Genomic DNA, 18,682 nt, shown 5'->3' with positions numbered 1-18,682 from the left:
TTATGATATTTTTCATAGTTTTTCCTTTCTGAGGAGTATGGATTACTATCTGAGAGGGCTCCTGTTTCTGCCCTGCTCCTACTGAGTGTACTTTAAACATGTAGCTCAGGTCACTAATAGAGACAACCATAGCAAGCTTAGCTGTTTGTGCTCTAGGTGCACCTCAGCTGATGAAACATCACAACACCACTTGCATTATCAACTGAAAAGCAGGTATCGGAATGTAAATTTTTTCTCTCTTCTTCCATAATCTGTCACACACGGATGGGAAGCACAACAGAAGTCCCAAAGGACCGTCTTAGTGCTCCCAATACCTTACCTAGGAAATAATTCTAATACACTTGTATTTTCTAAGCACAAACTGAGTGGTGAGTTGGCATATTCCAGCTACACAGACGTGTTGGTCTGAAGCTCTGGACCAGACGTCTTGGCAAGCGCACTTCCAGGCCTGGAGGACAATGTGGCTACAGCCTCTCAGCAGTGATTCCAGTCTCAGCTTGACTCAGCATATGGTGCTAACACTCACGTAAGATGCACCGACAGAGCCTAGAAACTCGAGCAGACACTAATGTCACAGTGGTGTGACAATGCATAGAACAGCTTCCGCCTCGCTTAGAAATCAGCATGCCAGATAAAGATTCATCCTTAGCTGTTTAACAATACCCATTCATCCATATTTCTTGCACAGCACGTTAGCTTTGAAAATTAGACATCCACATATTTATAGAGGCAGTCAACTTTATGGTATCTTTGTACACCCCATGTGAGTGAGAAGCAAAGGGTTCTGACCATAAATGAGCAGCATATATTCCATAACCCAGTGTGTCTTCTGACCATAAATGAGCAGCATATATTCCATAACCCAGTGTGTCTTCCACAAGACCAAGTAAAACACACAGCAGTTAATAAAATACTAGGAGATTCTAAGCCTATAGTAACTACTAGTAAAACTAGCATGAGAAATGCACCACCGTACTTCAGTCATAAAACACCAGAGAAAAAGAACCTTAAAATTTTAAAACTGATCATAATTTTTTAATATCAGTGTTATGAAACTTTTCTTTTTACTGTTACTCAGCTATGGAAACCACAGTGGAAATTCACTAAGGTTTCACCCAGGCTGGCCTCTAATTGAGACTCTTGTGCTCTGCACGCTCCCATGCTAGTGTGGGGTCGGTCTCCTGCACAGGAGGGGCTGCCAGTGGTGGATCTCTCTCACAGCTTGCAAGCCTTTTTGCCAACAAGCTGCTGCTCACTGGGAGCCAGACAAAATCCTCCAAACAAACCCCTAGATCGTCTCAAACGTGGCAGAATTTTACCCCTTTAGCACACCTTAATGCCCCATAATCTTTTAAATGTTACGTCTCAAAAACATTGCTTCGTCAGCGTATAAATCAAGGAGAAAAAGCCCTGTATTTCAAAGTCAATAATAATAATAAAATAATTATTTGTTCTGCACTGGATAATTCCCCTCTGCCTTAGTTTACTATTTATAAACCACCAGTCTGGGATTAATTATTATAAATCCTTTAAGCTGAAAAGAAGATTTTAGGCATGTTACGCTACATATAATCTACATACCATTATTAAACTGAAGCTCAAATTCACTCTACGTCCTATTTCTGTTGGCCATCTTTTAACATTTCTGTATTTTACATACAGCAAATTTTACTCCTCAAGAGAAAGCATTTCTTACTGTTTTCAAAACACCAGACCATCTATCGCACGTGCCACTGCATGGGAGGAGCAGTGCCACTCACCGGGCACTCCGTCTCTCATCCAGTAATCAATGTCTGTTCCATCTGCGTTGTCGTAAACATCTGTAACATTGATGGGCTGCAGCAGAGTCATGATCTCTTTCACGATCTCCCGAGCTTCAGCATTGCCAGTAAAACCCAGTCCAGACGGCTGGAAGGTGCCCTCATCAGACTCCATGACGATATCAAAGTTGGAGATATTTTCCTAAACATGCAAGGAAAGAAGACACTGGTTTGTGACTTCTATTTGAACTGGCACCATATGCTAGATTCTAGGTATCTACGTGAGCATACCATAACAAATTTGTCTAACAAGCAGAGAAATGCTTCCTGTTAACATCAGGAAGAACTTCTTTACTGTAAGAGTGACAGAGCACTGGAACAGGTTGCCCAGGGGGGTTGTGGAGTCTCCTACACTGGAGATATTCAAGGCCCGCCTGGACAAGTTCCTGTGTGATGTACTGTAGGTTACCCTGCTCTTGCAGGGGGGTTGGACTAGATGATCTTTTTAGGTCCCTTCCAACCCTTGGGATTCTGTGATTCTGTGATCCTGTGCATATAAGTATAAATTAAGGGACGTAATCTTTCTGTGTGAAAAAGCTGAAACAGTTCCAATTCAGTTCTGAGCCACCAATATTCTGTAGCAGCCACAACAGGACAGGCCTGCTGCCCCCAGGTACTTGCTTGACGATTTCTGAAGTGCCACCTAGAAAGGTAAGGCATTACCACCATATTTCATTTTTCATTTGTAGCTCTCGCTTCCTTCTTAGACCTGAAACTCAGAAATTCTGTTGCAGGGTGAAAGGTACACAGTCTGGTGGGCTTTAAAATCAGATGCATTCAAAGCTTGCTTAGACTGTGAAAGACATCCCATTTAAAAACAGACAAACAAACAGCTGCCACCTCTTTAGAAACATTATTTTCAATATACCATGCAGTCAACTCTGACTTCAGCTGGAGGACTGAAATGCTGAGGTTCCTCCTGATCTGAAGGAATAATGTCTGTTTTAAGGGATGTTTGTGTTTTCAACGTAAGTCCTTACAGGAAACATAAAATGTTAAGATTTTGTGTACAAACAGCTTAATAACATTTGCTTTCAGTGTGTACTTAGAAAATACTTTCTTGCTAAAAGAAGAAAAAATATCATCTAGAGTCATTTACCTGCTTCCCATGTACTCAGGAGTGCAGGCACAAAGCTTTAACTGGCATATAATATTTAGGGACTTTACCTGAAGGAAGTTCTCACTGGTTTTGAGAGGACCATAACATTATTTTCTTTTTTTTTGCAAAATACAACAGTTTATGGCCAGGTCAGGCAGAAAAAAGCTACACTTCAGACTATCCTGAACGCGACTAAGCGAGCTTACTGCAGGTATTATTGCTATGCCCAGAGCTCATTCCAGAATTTTATGGCTGTCATGGGTTATTACATGAAAATTGTTACAAGAGATACGTGATAGCAGTGAGTATCAGATCGATGTCATCAACAGCTTACATAAAGCTGAGAAACAGTAAAGAATTCTTTCACATTTTGCTGGATATAAAATCAAATATGAACTGCAGGTAGCCATGAACGTGATATTCACATGAGTTTTCAGAAGTTCTTTGTAGAATTTGCCAAAAACTTCGTTTTACAATCTAGTTTCCCAAAACTTTCATCTTCCAAGCGAAACAAGTTCCAACATAGCACAGGTATTCACTTCAAACCTGGAAATATATCCGGAGGTTAAAAAATCTAATACAAAATCTTTGCATATGATGAAGCAACTATAAATATTTTATAACATAAAATAACCAATCTACTTATCCACCCATCCAGCTACCAAAAATCAAGGTGAAATGACATTGTTGCCAAATTAGCAATTGCTATTTTTATACAATGAAAAAAATAAAGATTCAATGTAAAGAATTAGGATACATGTCATGTCGAGGCCTGTCATCAAATGCAGTGTTACAGGTTGTAAGCCTCAACCTGATACTGTGATTCACAGATCCTCTGAACATCGTGGGAGAGAAGCAGGCTAAGAAAAGCACCCTGTTTGGTAAGAGGGACCCGTAATGCTCCAGTGTCAGAGGTAAACCAGAAAGAATATCTCAAAATGTAAATCTTTACATCACAAGCCCAGGGAGCAAGACTTAGGGAAGACAATACACATTTTGGTGTTCTGGTGAAGTGCCAGTGAATGCTAATTATAGTGTGCCCTACATAAATACCAGGATAGAAATCATTTGGAAATGGCCTCTTTGGCTGAGTCTTCGAAGCAGGATTTCTGGTTATTTTTAGAGACGCTGCAGTTAGTAGGAGCAATAAGGCAAGTGGAAAGGGACTATTTAGGGCAGCAAGGTGAAAAGAGTGTGCACAGGAGCAGCACAGAGAAGAAGTCTCACAGCTCCAAAGAACAGAATTCCCAAGTTCCAAAACTTCTTAAACTGCTAGTGTAGGAGCATTACTTCAGCTGTGTTTTCTCATGTAAATATCTGCATGTGTTTTTAATATGAAACTGAGAAAACAAACCACCCACAATACATTACACCATATTCTTGCTCTGTTAGAAAGCTGTTCAGTTCTCAGGACGTGCCAGAGTAGCACGAAAACAGGACGCCCCTGGGAGAGAAACTAAACTCATTGAGGGACAAAAAAGAATCTGGTCATGACTACTTGAAGTACCATGCGTCCTTGAGAAAGTTTTTTCCCTGTTTCATCATCTAGATAACAGGATGAATTATAAGCCTCTTCACTGTCAAGTTTGAAAGTTGCAATGTTAAAAAAAGGGGGGTTAGGTGGGTTTCACCATACCCATTTTTGTACATATTGGTGTTTCTACCTGCACAGAAAGAAATGAACCCTGGAAAATATGATATAGGGAAGATGCTCTTTTGTCCTTTGCCACGTAACAAAGTGGGGTGAGACCATTCATTGCTCCCTTGAGTAACTCAAGGGAACAGCACAACAAACCAGTAAGATTTTATAAAAACAACTGCAGGCTCAGCTGTTCCCTCATAGTTAATGTACCATTTAAATAAGCCTTTTAAACTCAGTATGCAATTCTTTTTTTGGAAAGTAATCCCATTTGCTGCATCTTGATACTGAGCCACTTCTCTTAGCACATACCAGAAAATTAAAACTTGTTGGTGTAACCTGCTGCCTGTCTCTGAACATCAAAATAGACTTTTAACACAGAATCACAGAATCCCAAGGGTTGGAAGGGACCTCAAAAGATCATCTAGTCCAACCCCCCTGCAAGAGCAGGGTAACCTACAGTACATCACACAGGAACTTGTCCAGGCGGGCCCTGAATATCTCCAACATAGGAGACTCCACAACCCCCCCAGGCAACCTGTTCCAGTGCTCTGTCACTCTCACAGTAAAAAAGTTTTTGCTGATGTTCACATGGAACCTCCTATGCTCCAATTTATACCCATTGCCCCTTGTCCTGTCACTGGACACTGAAGAGAACCTAGCTCCATCATCCTGACACTCACCCTTTACACATTTGTAAACATTGATGAGGTCACCCCTTAGTCTCCTCCAAGCTAAAGAGACCCAGCTCCCTCAGCCTCTCCTCATAAGGGAGATGTTCCACTCCCTTAATCATCTTTGTGGCTCTGCGCTGGACTCCTTCAGGCAATTCCCTGTCCTTCTTGAACAGAGGGGCCCAGAACTGGACGCAATATTCCAGATGCAGCCTCACCAAGGCAGAATAGAGGGGGAGGAGAACCTCTCTTGACCTACTAACCACTCCCTTTCTAATACACCCTAGGATGCCATTGGCCTTTTTGGCCACAAGGGCACATTGCTGGCTCATGGTCATCCTCCTATCCACCAGGACCCCCAGGTCCCTTTCCCCTTCACTACTTTCCAGCAGGTCACCCCCCAACCTGTACTGGTACATGGGGTTGTTCTTCCCCAGATGCAAGACTCTACACTTGCCCTTGCTGAATTTCATCAAATTTCTCCCCGCCCAACTCCCCAGCCTGTCCAGGTCTCGCTGAATGGCAGCACAGTCCTCTGGTGTGTCAGCCACTCCTCCCAGTTTTGTGTCATCAGCAAACTTGCTGAGGGTACACTCAGTTCCTTCATCCAGGTCATTGATGAAAATATTAAACGGCACTGGTCCCAGCACTGACCCCTGAGGTACTCCACTAGTCACAGACCTCCAGCTAGATTCTGCGCCACTGACCACAACTCTCTGCCTTCTTCCCTTCAACCAGTTCTCAATCCACCTCACTACCTGATCATCAAGCCCACACTTCCTTAGCTTATCTGTGAGGATGCTGTGGGAGACAGTATCAAATGCCCTACTGAAATCAAGAAAAACTACATCTACCGCTCTACCATCATCCATCCACCTAGTTACTTCTTCATAGAAGGCAACAAGGTTGGTCAAACATGATTTCCCCTTGCTAAAACCATGTTGGCTGCTCTTAATGACCCCCTCATCCTTGATATGTCTAGAGATGGTGCCAAGAATAAGTTGTTCCATCACCTTTCCAGGGATGGAGGTAAGGCTGACTGGTCTATAATTACCCAGGTCCTCTTTCTTGCCCTTCTTATAGACTGGCGTGACACTTGCCATCCTCCAATCCTCATCCTTCATCATCCTTCATTACAGAAGATGTCACCTCTCTTTATCTTATTTAGCTCTTTGACTGCCTTTTTAAATGGAACTTTACAATATATACTGCAAGGGAAAACTGGTTTTCAATAGCTTGCTATTTTCATTGAATACACCAATAGGCATAATCCTTGCCAATACTTCTATTTTTTTATTTTTTTTTTATTTTAATTCCTTGTATGTCTGTTTTCTTTATAAATAATCTATTTTATGTCTGTTAAGCAAAACTAAAAATATAAGTGCTTCTCATCTTAAGGCAAACACTTGAAAACATGAAATTCTGAGAAATCAAACCCTTGTCATACTGCTACTTCTATTCATAAGAAACACATCCCATCCAGTATAAGTAGGTACTGGCAATCCCAAGCAGATATATCCTACAGGTAGCTACTCATTCAGTCAAAATCCCAATCGCTGATTCTTAGAAAATGTTGAACTAGACTCCAGCATCTCATGATTAATCTAGTGAGTCACTGGCAGCAATTCCTCTTACCCAGCTAAAGCAGTGAGATACCTGAGAGCATAAGGGAGGGAACAACTGTCCTAAAAACCTTCAGTAATTAGGGCTATTTAAAATGGGGTGCTATTACTTGTCCAATAGTTCATTTACTGCTTTTCTTTTTCACTCCACTGGGAAGAATCACCACTTTACAGGGAAAATACTGAAGTCTATAATGGCAAAGCACTGCCTTTGACTAGCAGTTAATTTGTTCCAGTGATAACGGACATCAGTTAATCCAAGAGCACATTTTCAGCTTTCTGTTATTGATTTACACTTAACTTTAAGAAACAACAACACTTGTATTCTTGTATTCCAGTATTTGAGTCAGAGCAGTTAGGATTCAAGTTACAGCATGGCTATAGTGCTGCAGAACTAGTGGTGAATGGCAGTCATCCCACTTGCAGTACCAAAAGTGTGTTTAAATCAACACTCAGTTTTGTTGGGCTGGCAACTAAGACTACAGGAAAGACAAGAGAAAACACAGGAAACACCTAAGAGCATGTGACTGCTGGAAAAGGAAAAAACAAAATAAATAATATCCTCTAAGTATTTAATACTAAATAAACAGGGTGCAGTGTAATTTTGAGCTGCTATTTAGGATCAAGATTACTTAATGAAGAAGAACAGCATAAATGGAAACTAGAGAAAAAACATCAAAACAGCTGTTAGGAAGCAGAGATGTGCCAGCATCAAGGCATAATAACCACCAGCCACAAGCGTGATCATCCTACTCACACTCTTTTTGAATGAAGACAGGGAAAATCAGGAACACTGTAAGTTATAATTTTTTTGAAATTACCCCGTCATTATATGGGAGAAAGCTGCCATGAAGCTGAAGATTAACACAGTTTTTTAGAGATGACAAGGTATGAATAAGGCTCCTACTTTGGTTAAAAGATGAAATATTCTGCCACATTTTGTGGGAAAGCAGTTTGTAAAAACGTCCACAGATCTTATGGCTTGTTCTCTATCAAAGTTTCAGAGTTTTGACCTCCAAGAAGCTGATGACAACAGTCCTAATAATTTCAGCAGCCCTGGAGCAGGATTTGGTCATGTACTTATTAGCATTTCACTTAGTAAAAACATACTACTAGCATGTCTTGCCATGTACAATACTGCTACTGTTTCCTCTGCAACCACTTGCCAGCACTCACAGACATGACCATTCAGTATTGAAAGTTCTCTGGAAGGACAGACAAGAAGAAGCAGACACCTCTGAAGACAACAGCAGGCTAAGGTAGGTTTTACCTAAACCCTTGTCTCGGGAAGTCTTTTCTTTGACAAAGAGTGCATCAAAGGGAAGTGATTTTCCTGAAAAATGTTCCATAACTTAAGCACTTTTTTGAATACAAGAGTATCAAAACACTGTCTATGACTCTGAATGACTGTCCCACTGCTGTCCTTTTTGGAAAGCTTTTAGCTTAATTAGAGAATGGGCAACAATGACAAAATTGTGGTTTACATCTTTCAGCCAAAGATGATTTTTACTTTTTCAGTAAAAAAAATGAGTACTTTTGAAACATTCAATAACAGATAGATGAAAATAAATTGGCAACACCTTAGAAATGATCACAGCGCATACATTGGTAATATTTCCTAGGTTTATGCAGGACAGTTTCAGGTTCTCAACTAGGTAGAGGTGAAATGTAAAAATGAAGTCAATGAGGAGAACGTTCATTGTGAGTCAACAAGAGGCGACAATTTTCTGTGTCTTGCACAGCTGCATGAAGTTTGAATAGAAGGAGCCCAGCTTTCTTACAGCAGCACATCCCAAAGCACCAAGGACCTGTGGCTGGGTACATCTGCCTGGAGAATGAAAGCAGAGCGGCTATCCTCAGAAAATGTCTCCACAAATTCACGTTTCAGATGGCAGCTCTGAAGCTGGTGAGGAGTCAACATGGCTTTAGAAAAATCTGGAAATGTGACACTTCAATATTAAGAGTTATGAATTCTTACTAACCTAGAACTAGAGCTATGCTAGCTTTACTGTGCTTAATACAATCAAGGGTGGTACTGGTTGGTAACTGTGACTGTGGAGAATCACAGAATCACAGAATCCCAAGGGTTGGAAGGGACCTAAAAAGATCATCTAGTCCAACCCCCCTGCAAGAGCAGGGTAACCTACAGTACATCACACAGGAACTTGTCCAGGAGAATAGAGTGCACTTATTTTCTTGTAGTTTTGTAACTCTCTTTATGCATTTCTTTAATTTCTCAATGAAAGGGATCAACAGAACAGCAGTGGGCAAAACATCCAACAGGAATTTTAACTTTTTAAACTTTTGATTACAGAGAATATTTCAGGACAGTCAATAGACTGTCAGTCGACATATTTTGCTGGGATAAAGGAACACACATTGAAGTCCTTGTGTTTGGTTCAAATCCATGTCTCACGTTGTGCCAGAGTACTTGGTACGCTGGGAAATAAATGGGATGTTAAAATCCATTAAATTCCTGAAAACTCTGGTTTTGAGGAGCCACTATTCTCTGGGGAAGAATCACCTGAAAGCAACAAGAAAGTTTTTTGATATTTGCTTCTTAGAGAAAGTAACTTATTCGGAAATCACAGCAGAAACCTCATGTGAGCATCAACAAAGAGTTTTTAAATTAGCAACAATGAGATATCAGCATTTCAGAAGCCCTGTTTTCATGCAGACCCAGTTTAGGCAAAATATGAAATCTTCTGGGTAATAAAAACAAAAATGAAACCACAGCAAATGCTGGTGACTGATATTTTTCATAAAGGTAAACCTTTACTAAAAAGTTAAAACAGTGTACGGCATTAGCACCAGAAATGTAGGTAAGTACTCTAATCATCATTAAGGCAGGAATAAAAGCATGCAGGAATATTTTAAGAATGCTTTCTCTAATGCAATTTGAACTGAATTACATTAATGCCTCCAGCAATCTCAACAGAGTTACTAAAGTAAATTTGAATGTGGCCTGGGATCTCTTAGTCTTCTAATTACAAAATATATTTGGTTTTCCAGGAGATTGTATGCAATACTTCTCTTCCAAAATAAATATTATCAGCCATTCGTAGTCCTGTAATTCAGCTGGGTAACCTTGTCTTCGCGGTATACAGATCTTTCACTGAAGCTAGTCCGAGGAACAGAAAGGAGGCCAGACACATGCACTTCTTTCTCCCCTCACGAAGACAGCATAAGAGTAAACACACAAAAAACTTAAATACCCTACTGGACAGTTCTCAGGTACTGTTGTTAAAGGTTGTAAGAGAATCTGTACTGAATAGCCACAACATGATATCCCCCAGAATTACTAAACCATATTCCTCCTGCTTCTTCCATTCGTGTTGGAAAGGAAAGCAGCAGTTGCAGTGTTTCACATTTTCAACACTATTTACCGTACTGTCCTAAGAGTCCTACTTACCAACTGGGTCACACAACACTAAGGACTGGGCAAAAACACGAGGTGTAGTGTCAAACCCCAAGATCTGGAGCCTGATTTATGCTTAGATCCTTTAATTTCATTACCTTTTATCAATATAAGGAATCTTTAAAGAAAAAATGAAGCCCTTTTCCAGTCTAGGATTAAATCTAATTATTGGCTAAAAGTTAAAAGCACTGAGCACTTCAGAGGATATCTTCTTCGGGAGCACAGGTGCTGGTGATTCCTCCAGGATGTTTTCACCACAAACTGAGCAGGTGCTCTATAACTGGTGAAAGGCAGGTACCCCCTGCACTAATGGAGGCACTGAAACTGCTGGACAATACTTGGCTTTCAACTCATGGACATGTCTTAGGAAGATCATACAAAGAAAACAATATATGAGGACCATGAGATGGTCTCCTGAAAAATATCTGGTAACATGAAAGCCTGGTTGCACGAGTAACCTACCTGTCTGAGTTTATTCTGACTGCAGTTGGGCAAACATACCATTCCTAAGAACCTACTTACTGGATGCTATCAGAATCAGGAGACAGCACTAGACTGAGTTTCTGATGAAGCCAATATGGCAGCTCTTACATTCTCAAATGAGCTCTGAACATCTGATATACACTACTGCTAGTTTTAACAATCAGAAACTATAATACTGGGCTGTACAGAAATACATGGGTGACATAACACTATGATGCAGCGATATGAATTAATTATTTGCAACACAGTAAAACCACTATGCTGCTGTTATCTCAGTTATTTCTGCAGTAACTTATCTACTTTCTAGCAGTGGCAACCTACAGTGAAGGATGAGTAAGAAAGACCTGAAATTAAATTGAAAGAAATAATAAATACACAAAAGTAAGAGTATTTGTACTTGTCCGGTACTATACTGTCTTCATTTCTTCTCCCTTGCACATTTCCATTGGTATGAGGAAGTAATTTAAAATCTCAAGGAAATCCATGTCTGTCTGTGCTGAATTACTGCATTCATATTTCTACTTGTTTGTAGCAAACTAATGTCATAATAAGACCAGCTATGAGATGAGTCATACAGGGCATCTTTCATTTAACAAGACATCTTTACAAACCATTCTTATTTACCTTGTACTCATTACCATCAGCAAGCAATGTTTGTGCCATACTACCCTAATTGCCAGAAATTTGCAGAAGTAAATCATTAAAAGGTTATTTTTCATGCTAAATATAATGTACAGTGTTAATCTGCTTTATTTTGTTATTATGAGTAATGTGATGTCCTATAGTCGTATCAATTCATAATTATGCCCGATCACATGGCAGGGGGGAAAACAAGAACAACAAACAACAGACGGATGTCATTGCTGCTGAAATTCTCCATGTAAATTATAAACTCTCGTTAAGTTAGACTGGGTTTTCTTCACAGAGCACAACATCCAGATGGAATCTCATCAACAGAGCAAAAATTGAGAGACACATCTTTATCTCAGTTTTTTAAAGGTAACCAAATACCTTGCAAGCAACACCCAGCCTGGTTTATATTTCCCTATTCAATCCTTAAGCCTGCTTTTTTTTCTGAATAAAAATCCTAGAGACAACAGCAAAATGCAGACATTTTGGCAAAAGATGAGACATGCATGAGACAATTCCATGTGTTGCTGACACCACCACCACAGGATGGTGCTTATTGTCCAACATGGAAATCTAAAGGGTGATGATACATTTCTCATGAACAGTATGTACTAGGCACGGAGCACCCTTCCAGCTTCTCCAAACTGCACTTCTCTTTATCAGAACCGTATCTTCCCTGTGCTACATATTCCAGAACATTCAATTCTAGCTTAATCTTGCTGAACACCAGAATACCACTGATAAATCCAGAGTCCTTAATACATACTAAACTCTGTCCTGTTACTTCTCGGAAAATGAGAAACCAAGCTCTCTTTCAAATGAGACAGCTCAGCTATTCCTATGATTTGGTGATATAAGGAGGAACTACATTATATATGGGTAGTTAAATACACTTCTTCATAATGGTAAACAAGTTAGTGGGAAATAATTGACAGTTCATCATTTAGCAAGAAAACCATAACCACTGTAAGGCTATCTCTGACAACTCTATTGCAGATGCAAATTGACTGAGTTTAATTCATCACAATAAATTTGATTCAAAGTGAAATTTCCATTTATTTGTTCTGGTAGGTTGCTTACCATTAAAAACATACTCTTAGGAATTGCTTGTAAGTCTGCTTTCATACAGTAGGAAGTACAGCAGGTGACTTCCTAGACACATCTGCATTCATCTTGTCTCTGCCTTGGAAATATTAACCGTCACTGAGAGGGAAAACAATAAAAGCTAACTACTTTATCTTAGTCATACAGGTACAGCATAACTTTTCTGGGGAAAAAATAAAAATGCACACGTATTCCAATGACTTATCTCCAAACTGGTTTTACGCAACTGCCCTTTATGTCATGATGTACTTTGAAAAGGTGGTTGTTGGCAGGAGAAACAGATGAAACACAACATTTTTATCTTGATAACCAGTCGCAGAGTTCATGTGTTCCTTGCATTACCTGAAATCAACCATTTTAAATGTTCCAGATCCCATAAAACTAATAAATGGCAAAGAGTTCTTTAGATTACTCATTATTAAGATAAGACAACAAATATTTTTCTTTGCATTATCTTTTGTTTTAAAATGTAAAATATTAACAGGGAAATGCAATGAAGCAGAAATATATAAAGGAAACAAAATTAATTTATATTGCCAACATATGTGGACCATTTGCCATTCATTGTCAGGAAGTTAGCTATGTTTGACAGCTATGGCAGATATCATCATGAAATATCTCTTTCAGAACTGTTTCGTGACAGAGTATCATGGGTCAAGCAGAACATGTATATGTATGGCCACATCACTTTCTGTTAAATGTAAAATGAAGTTTATATTTATAATCAAAACCAGAAAATACAGAACTGGAATCAGTATTTTAGCTTAGAAAGCTGAACTTTTCAACAAAAATAATATGGAATTCACAAGACTAGGGAGAAAAGTGCTGCCAAGCAAATAAACTGAAGACATGACTTACCTTGTGCAACTGATAGTATTGTTCGGCACCTATTCCCCCTTGCTCTTCTCCCGTCCATAGCACCAAGCGGAGAGTCCTTTTGGGGTGAAGTCCTACAACATATTTTGAAATACTGGTTTTAGTAGTAAATATCCATCCACTTGAGCATTTTTTGCATTGGTCTCCACCATACCATCAATGAAAAGCCCGGGTTTCCATTCAGTCATCTCCACCTTCACTAAACACAACCTATTTCAAACAGTGGGGTTTGTTTTTAAGAATACTTTGTTTTGGGGGGAAGGACTGGGGTGCAGGCAGCAAGCCGACACTAGGAAAAGTGGGCTGTTGTGGTGCTGCTACAGGTAGCAGCACAAGAGTCACAGTAGTACAAGAGAAGCACACTTTGGACACATACTGTATGGGTTTGAAAACCATAACATAACTTGATAGATTTCTGAGACAGATGCTGCTCTCATTGTGGTGATGGTCCACAGCAAGTAATGCGTGTCTGCTTTCTGCAGATCCAAATCAAATTTTCATGAGAATTACCATTGCTTTGCATGGTTAATTTATTACAATTAATTGAAAATGAGCTGTTTTTTATGGGAAATGTTTACCCATTTCAAGAACTGAATGGCTCTGCAATATTATTTTGCTTTTTATCAGAAAAATGAAAAGCGAAAATCTAGACTTTGGAATTTGAAATACAATCTGTTGCTGAATGTATTCCTAGCTTTTTTAAAACAGGGCAAAGACAAGGCCATTTTCTGTTTTGTTATGGTAGCTCAATAAGAAAGATAAGTTCTCAGATAAATTTTGAAACCATCTGTGCCATGGCAAAACTGAACAGATAGAAGTTGTTGCCCTTTATTTATTTGATTGATTCTATTCATAACCAAATACATTTGAGACATCAAATCTGAGAGCATGGAAGAGCAAAAAGATCAAGAATAAATAGTGTTCTCTGTTCAGCGTGACGCTAATTATATTTGAGCAAAAATAAAGCCCCCAAAACTATTCAAAAAAATCAAACCAAAAATCCCAACAACAGTAAGGAGACTATCACAACTGATAAAGCATAAATCACCACATATACTTCTGTTCTGAGGAGAAATATTATCAGTATCACTGTAGAAGCTTATTTTATTTCCTAGCTGAACTGGATGAAGGTTACAAATAGATCTGACCTTCACTGGGTTTTTCTTTCTCAACATAATAAAAAACAACTGAAGATTTCTTTCTTGAAACTACACATTAGCAATCCTTATAGCTGCAGGCAGTGTATACAAGGAATACTCAAAATCTGAAGCACTTTGGATTTTTCAATATTTCATAATGAAAATGGGTTGGAGCAATCCCAGGCACAGCTACAGGTTGGGCAGAGAAGAGATTCAGAGCAGCCCTGCAAAGAAGGACTTGGGGGTGTTGGTCGATGAGAAAATGAACTGAGCCGGCTTCAGTGTGCGCTCGCAGACCAGAAAGCCAACCATATCCTGGGCTGCATCAAAAGGAGCGTGACCAGCAGGGCGAAGGAGGTGATCCTGCCCCTCTACTCTGCTCTTGTGAGACCTCACCTGGAGTATTGTGTGCAGTTCTGGTGTCCTCAACATAAAAAGGACATGGAACTGTTGGAACAAGTCCAGAGGAGGGCCACGAGGATGATCAGGGGACTGGAGCACCTCCCGTATGAAGACAGGCTGAGGAAGCTGGGGCTGTTCAGCCTGGAGAAGAGAAGGCTGCGTGGAGACCTCATAGCAGCCTTCCAGTATCTGAAGGAGGCCTGTAAGGATGCTGAGGAGGGACTGTTCATTAGGGACTGTAGTGATAAGAAAAGGGGTAACGGGTTAAAATTAAACAGGGGAAGTTTAGATTGGATATAAGGAAGAAGTTCTTTTCTGTTAGGGTGGTGAGGCACTGGAATGGGTTGCCCAGGGCAGTTGTAAATGCTACATCCTTGGCAGTGTTCAAGGCCAGGTTGGACAGAGCCTTGTGTGGGATGGTTTAGTGTGAGGTGTCCCTGCCCATGGCAGGGGGATTGGTACTAGATGATCTTGAGGTCCTTTCCAACCCTAACTATACTATGATTCTATGATTTTATGATTTTATGAAGGAAGCGCAAACAAGTGGTTTAAAGCTGTATTTTCTAAATGTTGATCTGTTAAGATAATCCAATAGTGATTAGATTGAAGTTAGAAAGATTTTAGACCCAAAATAACCACAAATGTGTCAGCAGCTTGGTTAGAAGAGGTAGCTCTAAAGAAGACAAGATACTGTGTATGAAACATAGAATGGCTGCTCCTGTAGCATGGTTCCAATGGCACTGCAGTTTAAGTGGAAAATAGAGGGGTGTGCGTTGTATCACAAAATACAAAGCAGTGAAGCCCAGTCTCCAGCCCACAGTGCCAAGGCTGGAAATGCCTGAGACAAGGGAGCAGCACCTCCTGCCTCCTCCCAGGCAAAAGTCAAGATGAATTAATCTGCCACTGGTGCCCTAAGGTGAACTCAGGTCAGTGACCAAGGACATCCTCTTCATAAACCCATCTCCTCCTCCATCCTCTATAGGAGCTTGAGAAGGTCTCAGTTCACTTGAGAAGTCTGAGATTCTTATGGCCCCCTCCTAACCTGTCACTGCATCTGTCGATTAAAGCTGCAGAAACAAAAAAAGCCCTGTTAAGCTTCCATCTTTCTAGTCCCAGAGATAGTGTATCAGCTCTTCCAACATCACCTATTTCTGTCAGCAGATTCACTTCTGTGTTCTGCTGAAACTAAATTGGCAAGTTAATAAATAAATAAATAAATAGACTATAGGGGCAGCTATTTTAAATACAAAACAAAGTCTACAGAGGAAAATTTAATTTCCTCATTATCTTAAGGGGAAAGTGCTAACCATTTATCTATCTATTATTAAAAGCACAGCTATTATGACCAAAGAACATCAAACAAATCCAATATTCACAAGTAAAATTGCTAAGAATATTCTCAGTGCACATTTTTATTAAAAAATATGAAGTACTACACTTGTTACTATATATATTTTATTTTTTTTAATGAAGTTTAACTTTTTGGCTTGCTTTGTAGAAACTACTGGCTCCTAAGCAAGGTGTCATCTTCACAGAACAAAAGTCTTTCATATGAAAGCCAAGCTATGTATCGAATAGGCATGATAAAATAGCACTTGGACTAGAAAACTATGTTCCGCGATGGGTGCCCTGTGCAGAGGGGTAGGTACCATATTTTAAAAGGAGGGAAAACTGTTTCACAAATAAGATAGTGCCTCTGCTCTTTTTATCTATATAAATGACATACTACGTAGTCTTAAAAAACAAGCAAAACCAACACTAAAGAACACAAAACAACCCCCCCCCCCCAAAAAAAAAACAAACAGAAGAAGTTATCAGAAGAAAAAAAATTGTAAAGTTACCCAGAGCATTTAAATAGATCATTTTGGCAAAGTGCAGCAGGTTATAACAGCATTCACTGATGCCGCAGTGCATGGATTCTGCCATGCCATTCTTCCCAGTGTCACTGGGATCCGAGGCTGTGTAACTCAAATGAAACCAAATGAAAGTTGCTGGGCTCAGCACCTGCCCAAATGCATTGAAATTCCAGTTTCCATCCTACTGCTGCATTTCAATAAAAAGAATAGCAGTGGTTTACAGGAGGATAACATTGAAAAGGTGATAGCTGGTACTCAAATTGTTCTTTCTAAGCTCGTATAACTAAAAACAAAACCAAAACAACTATAGATCCTCATCCAGCTACAGACTGATTTACAAATCTCCAGTGGTTTAGAAAAACGAAGTAGCTTTTATTTCACCTCTACCTTACCCTTAACCAGGAAATATTATTCATGGTTTACCACAGAAGTGCATTGTACTGATCAGGCTCTACATTCTTATGGCTTATCCAAGGCATAAAAAATACTCCAGGGCACCTGGTCTCCTAAGTCAAAGAATGAAATAAAAACATTGATATGGTTGATATGTGACTAAGGAAATGTGTGTAATAAGTACAGCAGAACCCTTGCTATATTATGTTTCCTCTGTGCTGGAGCGGTTGCTAGTCACTTCGTTGTCCTCAAGTACCACAAATATTTCTGTCGTATTAAGATGCAGCTCTTATTGACTCTTAGGTTTCTTTTAGGTCCTTATAGAGTACTCACACTTGAAGAGATCAGCAGAAAGCCAGAATTAGCCAAAATACCAAATGCCTGAGAAAAAATGTGACTAAGTGGTATTAACTAATCAGTTTGACTTCAGCCTCAACTACAATGAAGTATTTTGCCAAAACCTTTTCTTTCATAACTTACGTAAAAGACAACTGTCAGGAAATAACACGGAGATGTTATATATTTATATACACACATTTTATGTTCATTTTAAAATTAACACAGATATTTAGTAGACATGACAGTGTTTATCAAATCCACACATGTTCTTACACAAGTGGATGATCTCCTTGTGATAAGATACTTGCCAGGATGCAGTACAAGACCTGAGTTTTATGTCCTATATACCTTGGTCATGCTTGATAGAACTGAAACATTCTCACACAGCGAAACTGAAATCTGTGGTTGGTACAAGCATGAATTATGCTCATCTGTCACATGTAATGTGAAAAAATAAACGTGCTTTACCCTCAAGAAAGCACATATGCCTGGAGAGACAACTTGAATCATGTCTTTTCTTAAATCAAACCAGACATCAGTAGTGTAAATACTAAATTTCCTTCAGTAAATATTTTATCACTTTATAAACATAAATATTGACTGATGCTGTGTGTTTCCTAAGAAGACAGCATATAGATGGCGAATTAGACTTCATCAAGAGAGGCCATTGTGGTGTTGTAAGAATGATCACCTCTTGAAAATATAAAAGCCATTCCACCTTTGTGAAAAAGGACTTTGTCCCTTGCAAGCCAAGGCACTGGGATCACCCACAAGCAAACAGACAAAACCTAACGCTATTCAAGTTTTAAGCTCCAAAAAATAAGGCAAACCACACCCAAAAAAGAACCCAACTTTAAGAGTACTACTTAAGCCCTGACTGATATATTTTTAATACTCTAGTGAAGCTGAAATTAGATATGGGAAAGCTTTTTGCTTGGGAAACTATCTTTGTTTTCTTCTTAAAATGGTCTAATGCAATGCAATCTCCTTGATTTTTCTCTGTTAATAGGGGTTTGTTTGCAGCATTAAGGATGAAGTGCTCCACAGAATAGCACTGCAAAGTGAGTAAACCTTTGAGTCTGAAGGTCTGGAGTAAAGAGAAATGAGGTCTTCTGGAGAAGAGACATGGCATCACAGAAAGAAGACAGAAAAGAGGCAGGTCAGGGACTGAAAAGTGGGAAATGAAAG

At 39.5% G+C, this 18,682-nt stretch overlaps 1 protein-coding gene across 8 annotated transcripts in view; it reads right to left on the bottom strand.

The window, feature by feature from the left end:
- Positions 1-18,682, bottom strand: part of CPQ (carboxypeptidase Q) — a 199,817-nt gene that overhangs the window by 61,771 nt on the left and 119,364 nt on the right. For 5 of the 8 annotated variants that reach the window (XM_065668655.1, XM_065668647.1, XM_065668648.1 and 2 more), the window contains 2 exons: positions 13,348-13,439; positions 1,761-1,962 (listed from right to left, as the gene is read on the bottom strand). In XM_065668655.1, the coding sequence (XP_065524727.1) occupies positions 1,761-1,962; positions 13,348-13,439 (294 nt within the window). Of the gene's footprint in view, positions 1-1,696; positions 1,963-9,260; positions 9,379-13,347; positions 13,440-18,682 lie in introns of those variants that run through there. The other 3 variants (XM_065668651.1, XM_065668653.1, XM_065668652.1) reach the window with 3 other exon arrangements.

Source organism: Lathamus discolor, chromosome 2 (genome assembly GCF_037157495.1).
Source record: "Lathamus discolor isolate bLatDis1 chromosome 2, bLatDis1.hap1, whole genome shotgun sequence".
Lineage (NCBI taxonomy): Eukaryota > Metazoa > Chordata > Aves > Psittaciformes > Psittacidae > Lathamus > Lathamus discolor.
Note: the sequence above shows the minus strand (reverse complement) of the source record. Positions and strands in the feature narration are given on the sequence as shown.